The following is a 15,000-nucleotide window of genomic DNA, read 5'->3' as shown; positions in this document are numbered from 1 at the left end:
TTATGACCCAAAAGTTCTATTTTGGTCTCATCTGACCACATGACTTTCTCCCATGACTCCTCTGGATCATCCAAATGGTCATTGGCAAACTTAAGACGTGCCTGGACACTTGCTGGTTTAAGGGGGACCTTCCGTGCCATGCATGATTTCAAACCATGACGTCTTAGTGTATTACCAACGGTAACCTTGGAAATGGTGGTCCCAGCTCTTTTCAGGTCATTGACCAGCTCCTCCCGTGTAGTTCTGGGCTGATTTCTCACCTTCCTTAGGATCATTGAGACCCCACGAGGTCAGATCTTGCATGGAGCCCCAGTCCGAGGGAGATTGACAGTCATGTTTAGCTTCTTCCATTTTCTAATGATTGCTCCAACAGTGGACCTTTTTTTTTACCAAGCTGCTTGGCAATTTCCCCGTAGCCCTTTCCAGCCTTGTGGAGGTGTACAATTTTGTCTCTAGTGTTTTTGGACAGCTCTTTGGTCTTGGCCATGTTAGTAGTTGGATTCTTACTGATTGTATGGAGTGAACAGGTGTCTTTATGCAGCTAACGACCTCAAACAGGTGCATCTAATTTAGGATAATTGTTGTAGTGGAGGTGGACATTTTAAAGGCAGACTAACAGGTCTTGGAGGGCCAGAATTCTCGCTGATAGACAGATGTTCAAATACTTATTTGCAGCTGTATCATACAAATAAATAGTTAAAAAAATCATACATTGTGATTTCTGGATTTTTTTTTTAGATTATGTCTCTCACAGTGGACATGCACCTACGATGACAATTTCCCTCTATGATTTCTAAATGGGAGAACTTGCAAAATAGCAGAGTGTTCAAATACTTATTTTCCTCAATGTATATCTGAGGAATGCGGCCAGAGCAATGAGACATGGACCAGACTGTCCAGTTCGCACGTGTAATATCAACAAACTGGCACGAGCTGCTGCATGAGGGATCTGACACAAGACCCCCAGGGTCGGACACAATTGCTGATCTCCTGGATGTTGTTTTTGAGTCTCTATTTAACACCACTGAAATGCCACCAGTGTAGCACCATCTACATCTGAAATCACTTAAAAGGATATTAATCAGCCCCAGAATCAGACCTTCAGTTTGCTCTTTATTAGTCATAATCTAATATTCAAGCTTTCATGTCTGGCTAATAATCTATCCATATTTTCTCATTTTGCTGTCATATTTCAGCCCGAGATGATAAAAGCCTACATTTGGATGTTAAAACTGCAATGAGATACTACTTGGAATACTGATTGAGTACTTAGCAGTGGAAACGTTATTTTTTTTTACATTTTATGGATTTAATATATTTTGTTCTTAGTCAAAATTATATGTATATTGATGTATATTGAACATGTTGAAGTAGATGTATGTTATTAGACAGTATGTACGTTTATTCATACAGCACTCACCTTATTATATATTAGTCTCATGTCACCGTAATAGTCGTCTATTCAGTATTATTTCTATAGCACAGAATTATAAATGGAGATAACGACAATACACTAGGATTTATCAGGACAGGTTTATCATCAGCACTGGTGCCATTGTGCGACTCAGAGAGTGTGTTGGTGTGTATGTGCTACAGAAAAAAGGGGAGGACGACCTGTCCAAAATGAATGGATTGAAGAAGACTGAGCCTGAGGAGGAGAGGAGGGAGATGGTCACTCCAGCACTGAGAGAAGCGCTGACTAAGCAAGGTAGGCCCACATGTGTTCGGTCATATAAACACGGTTCCCACTCGTTGCTTGACTCCAACTGATTATTGGCATTACTGTTTCATTGTTAGTGAGCTACTTCAGGTCAACACCAATAGTTTCATTGCATGTGAATTCAAGATGTGCATTAGGAAGGGCTACAGACTCTAAAATCTAGTTAAAAATGCTATGCATTGACTTTCTCACTGAATCCTGATATGTTTAATAAAAATTCAATTCATTTTTATTTGTATATCGCATTTAACAGTGAACATTCTTAAAGCAGCTTTATACAGATAATGTGGTGATAAAGAATAGATATATTCTTTATAAGTGTAAGTTTATTCCTGATGAGCGAGCCAGTGTTGACTGTGACAAGGAAAAACTCCCTGTGATGGCATAAGGAAGAAACCTTGAGAGGAACCATGTCCATTTATTGCAGATATACAATGTTGCGGGTACAGTGATGGTGATATGAAGGAAACTGTAGTCTTGAGTCGATGTAGCAGACTGTTGACATTAAATACAGTCCAAATCTATTCTAAAAGCTTCCATTCTACTCTGGAATTTCATGGAACCACCCAAGGAGTTGATGAGAAACCGTTCCCACATGCACAAAGTGGCCTCCAGACAAAGATTACACTATCCAGAGGCAGGCCTGAAAGGAGTGGGAAGATCCATGGCAGGAAGAAGGGCAGGAACAGTGGTCACTGGAACCTTAGGAGCATGTTCAACTCGAGAGAGAGAGAGAGAGAGGGATATGGATTATTATGTGTCTTTATTGTTGTGTGAAGGTTAATGTCACTGAGCAGTTTGGACTCCGGCAAGACTCGCTATGGCAGCATAACTAAAAGGTAGAACCAGAAGGTAACACTGACAATGGGGTTTTCTGTGATAAGAGAAGACGCACCACACCACCGTCAACAAACCTGAGTGAACGTGTGAAAGTGAGGGGACGACAGCATACAAATATCCCAGTTCACCAAACACTCTATATCCATGACCCCTCCAGATGGTGAGCCTTTACCTAAGAAAAATCTACTGATAAAAGGCTTGAATAAATAAATACGTTGACAACCTCGACTTGAACACTGAGTCCCGAACACTGATTGGAAGGCTGTTCCATAACTGTGGGGCTTTATAAGAGAAAGGTCTTCCCCTTCTGCTGTAGTCTTCATTATTTGAGGTGCCAACAGCCTGCACCTTTTGATCTAAGCAGACGTGGAGGATCATACTGGTACAGAAGTTCACGCAGATACTGCGGTGCGAGACCGTTAAGTGCTTTATACGTCAGTAGTAGTATTTTATAATCAATGCGAGGTTTGATTGGGAGCCAGTCAACACCCAGACAGTAAAGCGTTACAGTAGTCTAATCTACGTAGATGTAACAAAAGCATGAACTAGTTTTTCTGCATCCTGTAACGACATCATATTTCTAATTTTAGCGATATTTCTAAGGTGAAAGAAGGCGATCCTGGTGATATTATTCACGTGAGCCTCAATGGAAAGACTAGGGTCCATAATCACACCAAGGTATTTGACTGATGTACACACTGAGATAGAAACACTATCCAGAAAATCCAAAGTTTACTTCTAACTGCACATGGTCCTAGTAAATGTACTTCCATCTTACCTGAGTTGAGCCGAAGGAAGTAATCAAGCATCCACTGTCTGATGTCCTTTACACACTCCTCAACATTGTTAAGCTGATCTCTTTCATCTGGCTTTGCTGAGATATACAGCTGTGTATCATCAGCATAGCAATGGAAGCAAATACCATGTTTATGTATAATTTCACCCAGAGGCAGTATATATAAAGAGAAAAGTAGTGGGCCTAAGACAGATCCTTGCGGAAACACCAAACTTTACCTCAGACAGTGTGGAGAACTCACCATTTACATCAACAAACTGATAGCGATCAGTCAAATAAGACCTAAACCAGGAGAGAGCTGTTACCTTTATTCCAACAATGTTCTCAAGTCTAGCAAGCAGTATAGTGTGATCAATGGTGTCAAAAGCTGCACTAAGGTCAAGCAAAACAAGTAAAGAAACAAAACCCTGATCAGAGGCCAATAGCAGGTCATTTACCACCTTAACTAGCGTGATGTGTGCTATGATGAGGCCTAAATCTTGACTGGTACATTTAAAAAATGTTTTTTCTAAGTAGATGTGAGCATAACTGCTGTGCTACAACCTTTTCTAAAATTTTAGGTTTGATATTGGCCTGTTAGACAGTTAGACAGTTGACATTTCTTAATTGGCAGATTAATAACTGCCAGTTTGAAGGATTTAGGTACATAAACTCTTCCATTAACACTGGAATGTATTTATAAATTTTAACAGGTTTAGTTACCTCTGGAGTTATCTCTTTGTAGAAGCTTAATAATGAAAGTGTTTAAGACGTTGGATTGCTAATCGGAAGGCCACGAGTTTAAAACAGCGCACTATCAAAATGCCACTGCTGGGCCCCTGAGCAAGGCCCTCTAGCTGATTAGTTGTAAAAATGAGATCATTGTAAGTCGCTATTTATAATGGAATCTGTCGAATGTCAATTAATGTAATCCAGAAGAATTTGTTGCTGGAAGTTGGATTAGAATCATTTTAATGATAAAATTTTTTCTCTCTTATGAGTGCAAAGGATTATCCAGCCATCCATCCATTCATCTATCCATCCATCCATCAGTTTATTTTTATATAGTTCAATTTAAGGCATTTGGTTAAAAATGCAATTTAAAGATTAGTGTGTGATTTACTAATTGGTAAAAGTGAATTTTTATGACCAGTAAAAAGAAAATTATCACTGAAAAAGGAGAATGTTTCAGTAAAATGTAAATGGAATGTTATCGAATTTGCAGTAAATATAATGAAATAGTAATAAAATATCCTTGCATTTATACTACTGTTGAAACGCATACAGTTTTAACGTGTATCAAGTATTCAATGTGGAAAAAGACAGAACCCAGAAATAAACCATTGTTCACAGCTGTCAAAACAAAATCTGTTCTTTAAAATAAATAAAAATTATTTTCATATATTTACAAATTTACATTTTGCCTCTATTTTCAAAGCTGAAACTGACCTTTGTGTGGTTTGAGTTCATCTGTAGTCAAGTTATTACATGTGACTATTTCGTTCTTAATAAGAAATTATATATATAATATTTCTACTATCCAGAACTACTTTTGTTTCCTCCATCTGTCCATCCTCCAGATGCTGGGGTTCTGATGATAATTGTACAGGCAGTATTTTTCCCTCCCGGCTTCAGTTTTTAGCCTGCCGGCACTTTTCCTTACTGTGTGTGCTATTTCTAACACAGGATATAAATAAAGTGGGCTCAGCACTGAACCTTTGCACTATAATATAGAGTACAAATTTCTTCAGTCTTGTACAGAAAATTAGGTCCTGAAACAGCATGTCTCAACACACCATTGTGTGTATGTGTGTACTGTAAGTAAATAGAATGTCTCTCTCTCTCTCTCTCTCTCTCTCTCTCTCTCTCTCTCTCTCTTTCCTTTGCCCCTTCTCTGCCTGGTGATTTTCAGGTTGTCTTTTTGTCTCTTTTTGGAGATTTTGGTTAGGAAAATATTTCCGAAACAAGCAGTTGTATGTTTGTAGGATCTGTATAGAATTATTAACGCCGAAAATCATACTTTGGAATAGATCCAAACAGGGTGAAGGTCATAATTGAAACTTAATTTAATTAATTAAATAAATTTTTCATTATTCTTTGCGAATAGTTGTTGCACAGTATATTTCGTATAAATTAAACTATAATACAATTTATAATACAAATTGTGTAATATTTGTAATTGTATAAAATTTTTTTTGACTATCTAGAGGTAATTGTTGACATGGAAACTAAGAGTAGAATGTAAAGTGCCCTTCATACTGTTACTAAAGAAACAATAATGCATTAGAACAATATGATGTGGTACTAGGCATGTGCATGGTAAATTGTCATAGTCGCAATTGTGAATTAAATTGAATTGTTAAATTATTTCATGTATAACAATCTAGTTTATTTCTTATTTATTTTAATTTTAAGAAATAGTAACATTGGAAAATATAATGATGAAACCAGTAGTGGGTGAAGTTGGTCAAAGTATTAGTTCAAATACGTCTGGTGTCTTCTTAAAACTTTATGGAGGCTTTTTTTTTTAATTATAGAGTTAAACTTGCATTGCTGTTATTTTAAGAAGTGCTGGTCCAGCAACTTTTTTTAGTTTTTGCCTTAATGTAGGACGCAAACCTTTCCCCGTAGACTTAATTAGATTGTTGTATAGGTTGTATGAGGCAGAAGCCTGGCATGTTGGTGCTTTGTCACGGTACTTAAAAGTATGGATACCAAGGTGGTAATTATGATTTGGAGCCAGACATTATGTGGAAAAACAAGCTGTAAACTGCATAAATTAAACAAATATATTATAAGTTTTAGGCAGGAAAAATGCTGTAAAGTGTCAATGCTTTTAAAATTGTCTTAACTTTTTCTGTCAATTAACAAAATGGTAAAAGAACACAAGAGGAAACCGAATGAAATCAGTATTTGGTGTGCCGGTCCCAAGTCCGGATAAATGGGGAGGGTTGCTTTAGGAAGGGCATCCAGCGTAAAACATGTGCCAAATCAAATATGCGGACCAGGAATCAGAATTTCATATCGGATCGGTCGAGGCCCGGGTTACCAACAACCGCCACAGGTATTGTTAGCCAACACGGTACCGGTGGAAATTGAGCTACTGTTGGCCAAAGGAGGAGAAGAAGAGGAGGAAGACATCTACAGAGACAGCAGGGAAAATAGACGTGTAGGAGAGTGGAGGTTGGAGTTGGTAAATTAAATGTTGGTACTATGACTGGTAAAGGGAGAGAGGTAGCTGATATGATGGAGAGGAGGAAGGTAGATATGTTGTGTGTTCAGGAGACCAACTGAAAAGGGAGTAAGACCAGGAACATTGTAGGTGGTGGTGAAGAGAGTTTCTGATAGGGTGGTGAACATGAAGCTGGAAGTTGAATGGGTGATGATAAATGTCATCAGTGCTTATGCTCCACAAGTGAGCTGTGAGATGGAGGAGAGAGAAAAATTTTGTAGTGAGTTAGATGAAGTGGTAGAAGGTGTACCTAGGAATTCACAATAGGTAATTGGGGCAGACTTTATTGTGAATAAAGGTGAAGGGAACAGAGGTGATGAGGAGGTGATGGGTAGGTATGGCCTTAAGGAGAGGAATGTGGAAGGGCAGATGGTGGTAGATTTTGCTAAAAGAATGGAAATGGCAGTGGTAAATATGTATTTTAAGAAGAAGGAGGAGCATAGGGTGACGTATAAGAGTGGAGGAAGGTGCACACAGGTGGACTATGGATCGACAGAGTGATGAGAAAAGTGGGCAGAAGTACAAGGAAATGCGGCAGCAGGTAAAGAGGGATGTGGTGAAAGCCAAGGAAAAGGCATATGAGGAGCTGTATGAGAAGTTGGACACTAAGAAAGGAGAAGGATTTGTACAGATTGTCCAGGCAGAGGGACCGAGCTGGGAAGGATGTGCTGCAAGTTAGAGCAATAAAGGTTGGAGATGGAAATGTGTTGACTAGTGAGGAGAGTGTGTTGAGTAGATGGAGCGATTATTTTGAGCAGCTCATGAACGGAGAGAGAGACAGAGAGGGGTGGGGGGAGGTTGGATCGTGTGGAGATGGTGGAGCAGGAAGTGGATAGGATTAGTTAGGAGGACGTGAGAGCAGTGATTAAGAGGATGAAGAGTGGAAAGTCGGTTGGACCAGATGACATACTAGTAGAAGCATGAAGATGTTTAGGAGAGATGGGAGTGGAGTTTTTAACAAGATTATTTAACAGAATTTTGGAAGGTGAGAGGATGCCTGAGGAATGGAGAAGGAGTGTGCTGGTACCGTCTTTTAAGAATAAGGGAGATGTGCAGACGTGCAGTAACTACAGGGGAATTAAGTTGATCAGTCACACCATTAAATTATAGGAAAGAGTAGTGGAAGCCAGGCTGAGAAAACCATCTGTGAGCAACAGTATGGTTTCATGCCGAGGAAGAGCACCACAGACGCATTATTTGCTTTGAGAATGTTGATAAAGAAAGTATAGAGACGGTCAGGAGTTGCATTGTGTGTTTGTGGATTTAGAGAAAGCGGACGACAGAGTGCCAAGAGAGAAAGTGTGGTATTGTATGAGGAAGTCAGGTGTAGCAGAAGTATGTGAGGGTGGTGCAGGACATGTATAAGGACAGTGTGACAGCAGTGAAGAGTGGAACGACAGACTGGTTTAAGTTGGAGGTTGGACTGCATCAAGGATCGGCCCTGAGCCCTTTCCTGTTTGCAGTGGTGATGGTTAAGTTGAAGAACGAGGTCAGACAGGAGTCTCCGTGGACCATGATGTTTGCGGATGACATTGTTATTTGTGGTGAAAGTAGGGAGCAGGTTGAGAAGAGCCTGGAGAGGTGGAGGTACACGCTGGATAGAAGGTGAATAAAAATCAGTAGGAATAAGACAGAGTACATGTGTGTGAATGAGAGGGAGGGCAGTGGAGTGGTGCGGTTGCATGGAGAAGAGGTAAAGAAGGTGGAGGAGTTCAGGTCCCTGGGGTCAACAGTGCAAAGTAATAGAGAATGTGTTAGAGAAGTGAAGAAAAGAGTGCAGGCAGGGTGGAGTGGGTGGAGAAGAGTGACAGGGGTGATTTGTGATAGAAGGGTATCTGCAAGAGTGAAAGGGAAAGTTTATAGGACTGTGGTGAGACCTGCGATGTTGTATGGTTTAGAGACAGTGGCATTGAGTAAAAGACAGGAGGTGAAGCTGAAGGTAGCAGAGATGAAGATGTTGAGGTTTTCGTTGGGAGTGACGTCGATGGACAGGATTAGAAATTAGTTTATTAGAGGGACAGCGCATGTAGGACGTTTTTGAGATAAGGTGAGGGAGGCGAGATTGAGATGGTTTGGACATGTGCAGAGGAGGGACATGGGGTATATCGGTAGATAGGAGAAGGATGATCCGCTGTGGCAACCCCTAATGGGAGAAGCCGAAAAAGAAGTAGTAAAAAAAAAAAAAAAAAAAATTTGTTTGCTAAAGAGCTGGAGATCAGTACACTGATGATCGTCTGCAGGCAACAATGACGCACGGTGGTGTTTCCTTTAAAGTTTGGTGCTGCATTTTTGCAAATAGAGTTGGAGATTTGGTTAGGTGTGATGGTGTCCTCAATGCTGAAATACATGCTGATACATGCTTATCCATCTTGCAGTACCATCAGGGTATCAGACATCAGCCAATGTCATTAGGAGCTATATTCAACATAGAAAAGAAGGAGTTCTGAAAGTAAATCTCAACATCATCGAGTCTGTCTAGGATTACATGAAGAGACAGAAGGATTCGAGGCGGCCTACATCCACAGAAGATCTGTGGTTAGTTCTCGAACATGTTTTGAAAAATCTTCTTGCCGAGTTTCTTCAAAAAATGTGTGCAAGTCTTTTCATTTGAATTTTTCTTTCTGCTGTTTATTCTCTTTACATTTTGTTAATTGATCAAATAAATTATAAAAATAAATTATGAACTCTTAATTTTTAGTTTTATTTTACAGTGTTTTTTCACAACTGTCTAAAACCCTTACACAGTACTGGATATATACAGTACCAGGCAAATATATTGCAGGTATCTGTCCAACACCACCTGCCATGTTGTTCTCCTGGAATAAACCTTGTGTGAATGTTGCTGTTGTGATCCATAAAAAATACTTAAAATATAATAATAGACAATAATAGAGATTGTAATATGAGGTGATCTAGTAATGCCTTGATGCAAATCCTGTTTTGAAGTACAGGGTGCTTACTGTGTTGCATTTGGTCGTGTCTTTGCCTTTTTAGTCTTTACCTTCCTGTTTTGAAATGATTTGAAGTGCAATTTTTTTTTAGAAGTTCTGAGAAGAATGAGTATTTTATTAAAACCTTTGATCTTTTCTGATGAAGAGAAATTCTAACATTTTCCTCTGAGCTTTTGTACTCCTCTTTTAGCTGGTCTAATAAGATCTGAGCTGAATAATGGAGTCATTGTAACTTTTTTTTTTTCACTGGTGCTTTGCGGTATGCAGTGAGAGTAAAGCAGAGTAGTATATCATTGTTGCACTACAATTCACCGATTCTTATTGAGGTGTTATGTTAACCCCTTTATATCGTGTACATCATTAGTATCCAAAACATATGTCCTGTCATCTATTTAAGTAAATTCTATAAATTTCTATAAATTCTATTTATCCGGTTGTCCGTGTGTCCGTTTGAGATTCTTAGCGGCATAATATCTCAAGAGCGAGTAGTCAGATGTTTACTGGCCAAGTGTGTTGACACCCACAAGGAATTTGGTTCCAGCTGTTGGGGAGTCTCAAAAGTACAGACAAAAATAGCGCTATACATTTAAATTGGACTTTACAAGACAAAACAGACTATACAAGTATTAAATAGAATCAGAATCAGATTTATTAGCCAAGTGTGTTGACACACAAGGAATTTGGTTTTAGCTGTTAGTTACTATCAAAGTAGAAGACTATACAGTCAGCTTGGACTATACAAGACAAAACAGACAATGTGAGACAATATAGACAGTATGAGTATTAAATAGGCATACAGAGTATATGACGGATCAGTAATGTACATAAAGTGTTGGAGTGCATGGTAGTGCAAATGACAGCATTGTGCATCAGGTACTTTGTACAATATATAGCAGCCATATTGTGTGTAACATATACGGATAATGTGATGACTGACCGTTCTGATAATGCACCTGCCAGAAGGGAGGAGTTGAAAAGATGTTGTGTTCAGGGTGCAAAGGGGCAGTAGTGATGTTTTTTTTCCTAGTTCTTGTATGTTACCAGTCCATACAAGAAAATGTTGGAAATGGTCACAACTTCCTTGTTTTTTGTCAAACAGCAATGTTAGATACACATTTAGAAACTCAAGACCCATATTTGGGCCAAGTACAACTGTTGTTACAGTTATATAGGAGATCCTTCTTTACTATTACTAAAGGGCCCAGTTTTTTTTTTTTGCAGCTGTGTACAAAGCAAACTTCATGGAGACATGGACCAGAACTCTGTGTGCCCTGCCCTAGAGGGTGATTGAGCACAAACCCCACAACCACATAAAAAAAAATCTCTGGATCATATTGTCAAAATTAACGACCATGACATTTAAAATGAAAGAAATTTTATGTCTATATATATTATGTATGTGTGTATGTGTATATATATATATATATATATATATATATATATATATATATATATATATATATATATATATATATATAATTATTTACTACGTATATACACTTTTATACGTAGTAAATAATGATGAAATAACTTTCAGGGGTGCCCAATACGTCGATCGATCTACTGGTCGATCGCAAAGGTAGTGTGGGTAGATCTTATTTATGCATTTTTGTCGTAGGTAGATCATTTTGACTTGGTCATTTGATAAGTAGCTCGCATGCTGAAAAAGTGTGTGCACCCCCGACTTAGAGACTTGACAAACGTATGTGTTAAATACAAATGAAAAAATATGCCGTGTATTCAATCTTTGTCTTGTTCCAGTGGGTTTTCAAATCATCTCCAGAAAAGCTTTGTATACAACATACCATTTTTCCGAATATTCAATATTTAGTGCTTTAAGAAAAAAAAATTAAACACCCTCAGCACAATACATTAAAACAAAATGTACCATCAAAGCAAAGATGAGGAGAGAGCATGCCGTTTTAAATGACCTGCGCTGGAAAGACGCATAATGAAAACAGATGTGGAGATCAAAACGAATTTATGCAAAAGTGTTGCACTGAGTATGAACCCACCATATGCCTCTGTGGGATAATGTCTGTATAAGTAACCAGTGATTGAGGTGATGATTCAGAAATGATCAATAATCTGATCTTGACTGGGCAAACTTAATAAAGGGCTCATCAAATAGACTTCACTGTATTATTTCCTACATCATAATCTATATCAGAAATCTATAGACAGCCCTGTATGTAATTTAAATATTTGCACAGTTGTAAAGTCCATAGTGTCCAACAGTATCACTTTCATTTGGCAGAAATAAGCTTAATTATTGGGTAATATTTATTCAAGTCATTGCCACTGTTGTAGTTTACAGGAAAGCACATTAGCATAATTTCCATTACGTAGCAAGTGAGGACACCTCTGTGATTTGGCTAGCTAGCACAGCAGGAAACTAACAGCTGGGGTGAGCTACATATGGTGAACTAGTTCCATGTATTAATACACACTAAGAATATGCTACAACTCAGTTTATGATCATTATCCTCTCCTTAGTTTCGAATGTGTTTGTGTCCACGAATTTAAAAACTCGAGTTTGTCGGTCTGTGGTTTTATCCCCGCAAAGATACGAACCCAATGCAAATATAAAAGAAAATATTTCTCACAAGGTCAAAGCGGTGCAGCGTTATCAAGACATTTTTGAAAACAGGATCGCTCAAGACAACATATTGCATGTTTCTAAATCTGAAACCATAAAAGCTTTGGCTGTCCATTGGAGAAAATGGAAGTAAACATGGAGGGCAAGGAAAAATTCGGTGCATAGGCTCTCATTGCTTCTAAAATAAAAGTGTCTATTGTTACCAGCGATTCGCATCTTGAGAGAGCTTTCCTTAGAGCCCAGCTTGTTGGTTGTGCTTTGAAAAGGTCATCGTAAACTGGGTCACATATGAATTTCAGTGCAGCACCGAGGTATCTGCACACAAGTCTTGGTCTGTAGGGAAGCATGACAGCAAGGTTTCGTCGCTGATTATCTGATTATCTGAAGATGCCCTGAAAGATCTCATTGGAGACTGGATAGTCTTTATATTTTGCATTATGTTTAACTGCCACTAAGTTTGTGTTTCCACATACCTTCATTTTTCTGTTTCCTAAAAGGTATGGATATTTTGAACATGGAGTGTAGACCATGGCATCATGGATTGCCGCTCACGAAAAGCATGAAGTTTAAATATGAAATTAAAACTTTTCATTCCAAGTCAATAAGAAGTTTTTTCTTTTTTATTATACTGCTTAACCTACTTAACAACCAACTACTAAACTAATCTTGTTTTCTCGCAGACTAATAAAACAGAACTTGTCTACTGGTCAGCAACTAAACAAAAGTTGTCTAGTTGTCCAGAGGACTAAACTAGTAACTAATAAAACTATATTGTCTACTTGACAGCAATTAAACTTAACATGTCCACTTTTTAACAACTAAGCTAGTCCTCAGGTCAACTAATTGAACAATGTGTCTACTGGTCAACAACTAAACCAAACTTGTCCACTGGTTGGCAACTTAACTAGTCCTCTGTTCAACTAATAATATGATACTTGTCTATTGGTCACTAAACTACTATATTTAATATGTCATCAAGTCAAGAAGCTTTTATTGTCATTTCAACTATATATAGCTGATGCAGTACACAGCGAAATGAGACAATGTTCCTCCAGAACCCTGGTGCTACAATAAACAACATAAAGCTACACTTCTGGTTCACTACTAAACTAAACTTGTCTACTGGTTTTCCACTAGTTGTCTGGACAGCTAAAAAAAAATGTGTCCTCTGGTCAGCAATTCGACCAAACTTGTCCACTCGTCATTATTGATTTCTTGTGGGTTTTTTTCCTCTTCTACAGGCTACAAACTCATAGGTAGTCACTCTGGGGTAAAGCTGTGCCGTTGGACCAAGGTACCGTAGGCTTCATTTCTCTGTATTTTTGCTTTGACTTCGATTTGATGTGACCTAAATCAGTGGTCCCCAACCCCCGGCCCGCGGACTGGCACCGGTCCGTGGGTTAATTAGTACCGGGCCGCACAGAAACAATACATAACTTACATTATCTCCGTTTTATTTATTATCTGATTCTGAACAATGTTTTATTTTGGAAAATTACCAGATTCTCGCCACCACATCTGTCTATGACTCACTCTTGATGCATGTCATGATGCCTCTGTCACATGTCGTACCTCCATCCGCTACCTTCTTAAAGGGGCTGCTCCGGCCACTAACACATAATACATTACCGCTAAATTGAAACCCCCAAGCGAGCAAAATGAACAAAAAACAACACAGTGGATTAACGTTTATTATTATATTTAGAAAATACCAGTTTTTTCCCCCGGTCGTATCATTTTATTTTGATGTATTTATCCGCCACACCTTAAAGGCTGGTCCATGAAAATATTGTCCAACATTAATCCGGTCCGTGGCGCAGAAAAGGTTGGGGACCACTGACCTAAATGACCAGACCCTATATCAAAGTGTATTGAATATTCGGTTGTGCCATTTCATTCAGTCAATGCTGAGAGGGAGAGGAGGATGCTACAAACACACGTTTTATGGCATCGAATCTCACCGGTGCATGGAGACCACTCCCAGCCTGGCCTGTGCCAACAAATGCGTGTTTTGCTGGAGGTAAGCTGACATTTGAAGTCTTTTTTTAGGTAGATGTTTTTATGTATTATTCTTGTGTATAACTTTAACTTAACAAAACTGACAAGATGCTCACTTATGATTGATAAGCTATGAGCTATGATGGCTAAAGGTATAAAAAAGACTTGTAAATCCTCGCATACAGGTGTGATGAATAGCTCGGATAAATGAAAGTGTAGCTGAAGACGCAGTCACACTGATTCGTGCTGACATCAGTGCACGAATCACAAGGTAGTCTGCTATTTTCCGGTGGATGAAAAGGCTTTTGAGGAAGGCTGTCATAAAGAATCTGCAGATCTCCTTTGAATGCCAGATTGAGGATGACTTGCTTTTCCACCAGGCAGATTTTGACTTCTGAGATGTTGACAAGGTGTAAATGTGCAGACATCATTCTGTAAACAAACACTGGGGATAAACGGTTTGGATCTGTTCTTCTCTTCTACTTGAGGTCTGTTCAAGGAAGCCGAAGGGGTGAAAGCTTGAACGTGCGAACACGTGATATTATTCATGAAAATCTCCAGAGGAACAAATGACCACTTAATAGCTGCCTGACAATAGCAAAGAGGACAATTTTTATTTTTTTTTATTCCCATTCCCGAAGCCGTTATTCCACAGTTATTCTTCAGATTCATTTTCCTGAGTATTTGCAGAATAACGAGTCATGGAGGGCAATTAATTCAAATGTTCAATCAGATTCCAATTTAAAAGATGTTTTAAGTTGAGAATGGGTCTAAAATTAGATCTGTTTCTTTCAATCACTATTTTATTGAAATATATACAGTATATATGTTATATCAAAAAAGTTGGGACACTGTACAAATTGTGAATAAAAAAGGAATGCAATA

At 38.6% G+C, this 15,000-nt stretch overlaps 1 protein-coding gene across 1 annotated transcript in view; it reads left to right on the top strand.

The window, feature by feature from the left end:
- The window catches only part of tyw1 (tRNA-yW synthesizing protein 1 homolog (S. cerevisiae)), a 79,319-nt gene that overhangs the window by 17,319 nt on the left and 47,000 nt on the right, over positions 1-15,000 (top strand). The window contains exons 8-10 of the mRNA XM_046863107.1: positions 1,597-1,708; positions 13,359-13,411; positions 14,019-14,137. Coding sequence (XP_046719063.1) covers positions 1,597-1,708; positions 13,359-13,411; positions 14,019-14,137 — 284 coding nt within the window. The remainder of the gene's footprint in view (positions 1-1,596; positions 1,709-13,358; positions 13,412-14,018; positions 14,138-15,000) is intronic.

This window comes from Silurus meridionalis, chromosome 12 (genome assembly GCF_014805685.1).
Source record: "Silurus meridionalis isolate SWU-2019-XX chromosome 12, ASM1480568v1, whole genome shotgun sequence".
NCBI lineage: Eukaryota > Metazoa > Chordata > Actinopteri > Siluriformes > Siluridae > Silurus > Silurus meridionalis.
The sequence above is the reverse complement of the archived record's forward strand: the minus strand, read 5'-3'. Positions and strand labels throughout refer to the sequence as shown.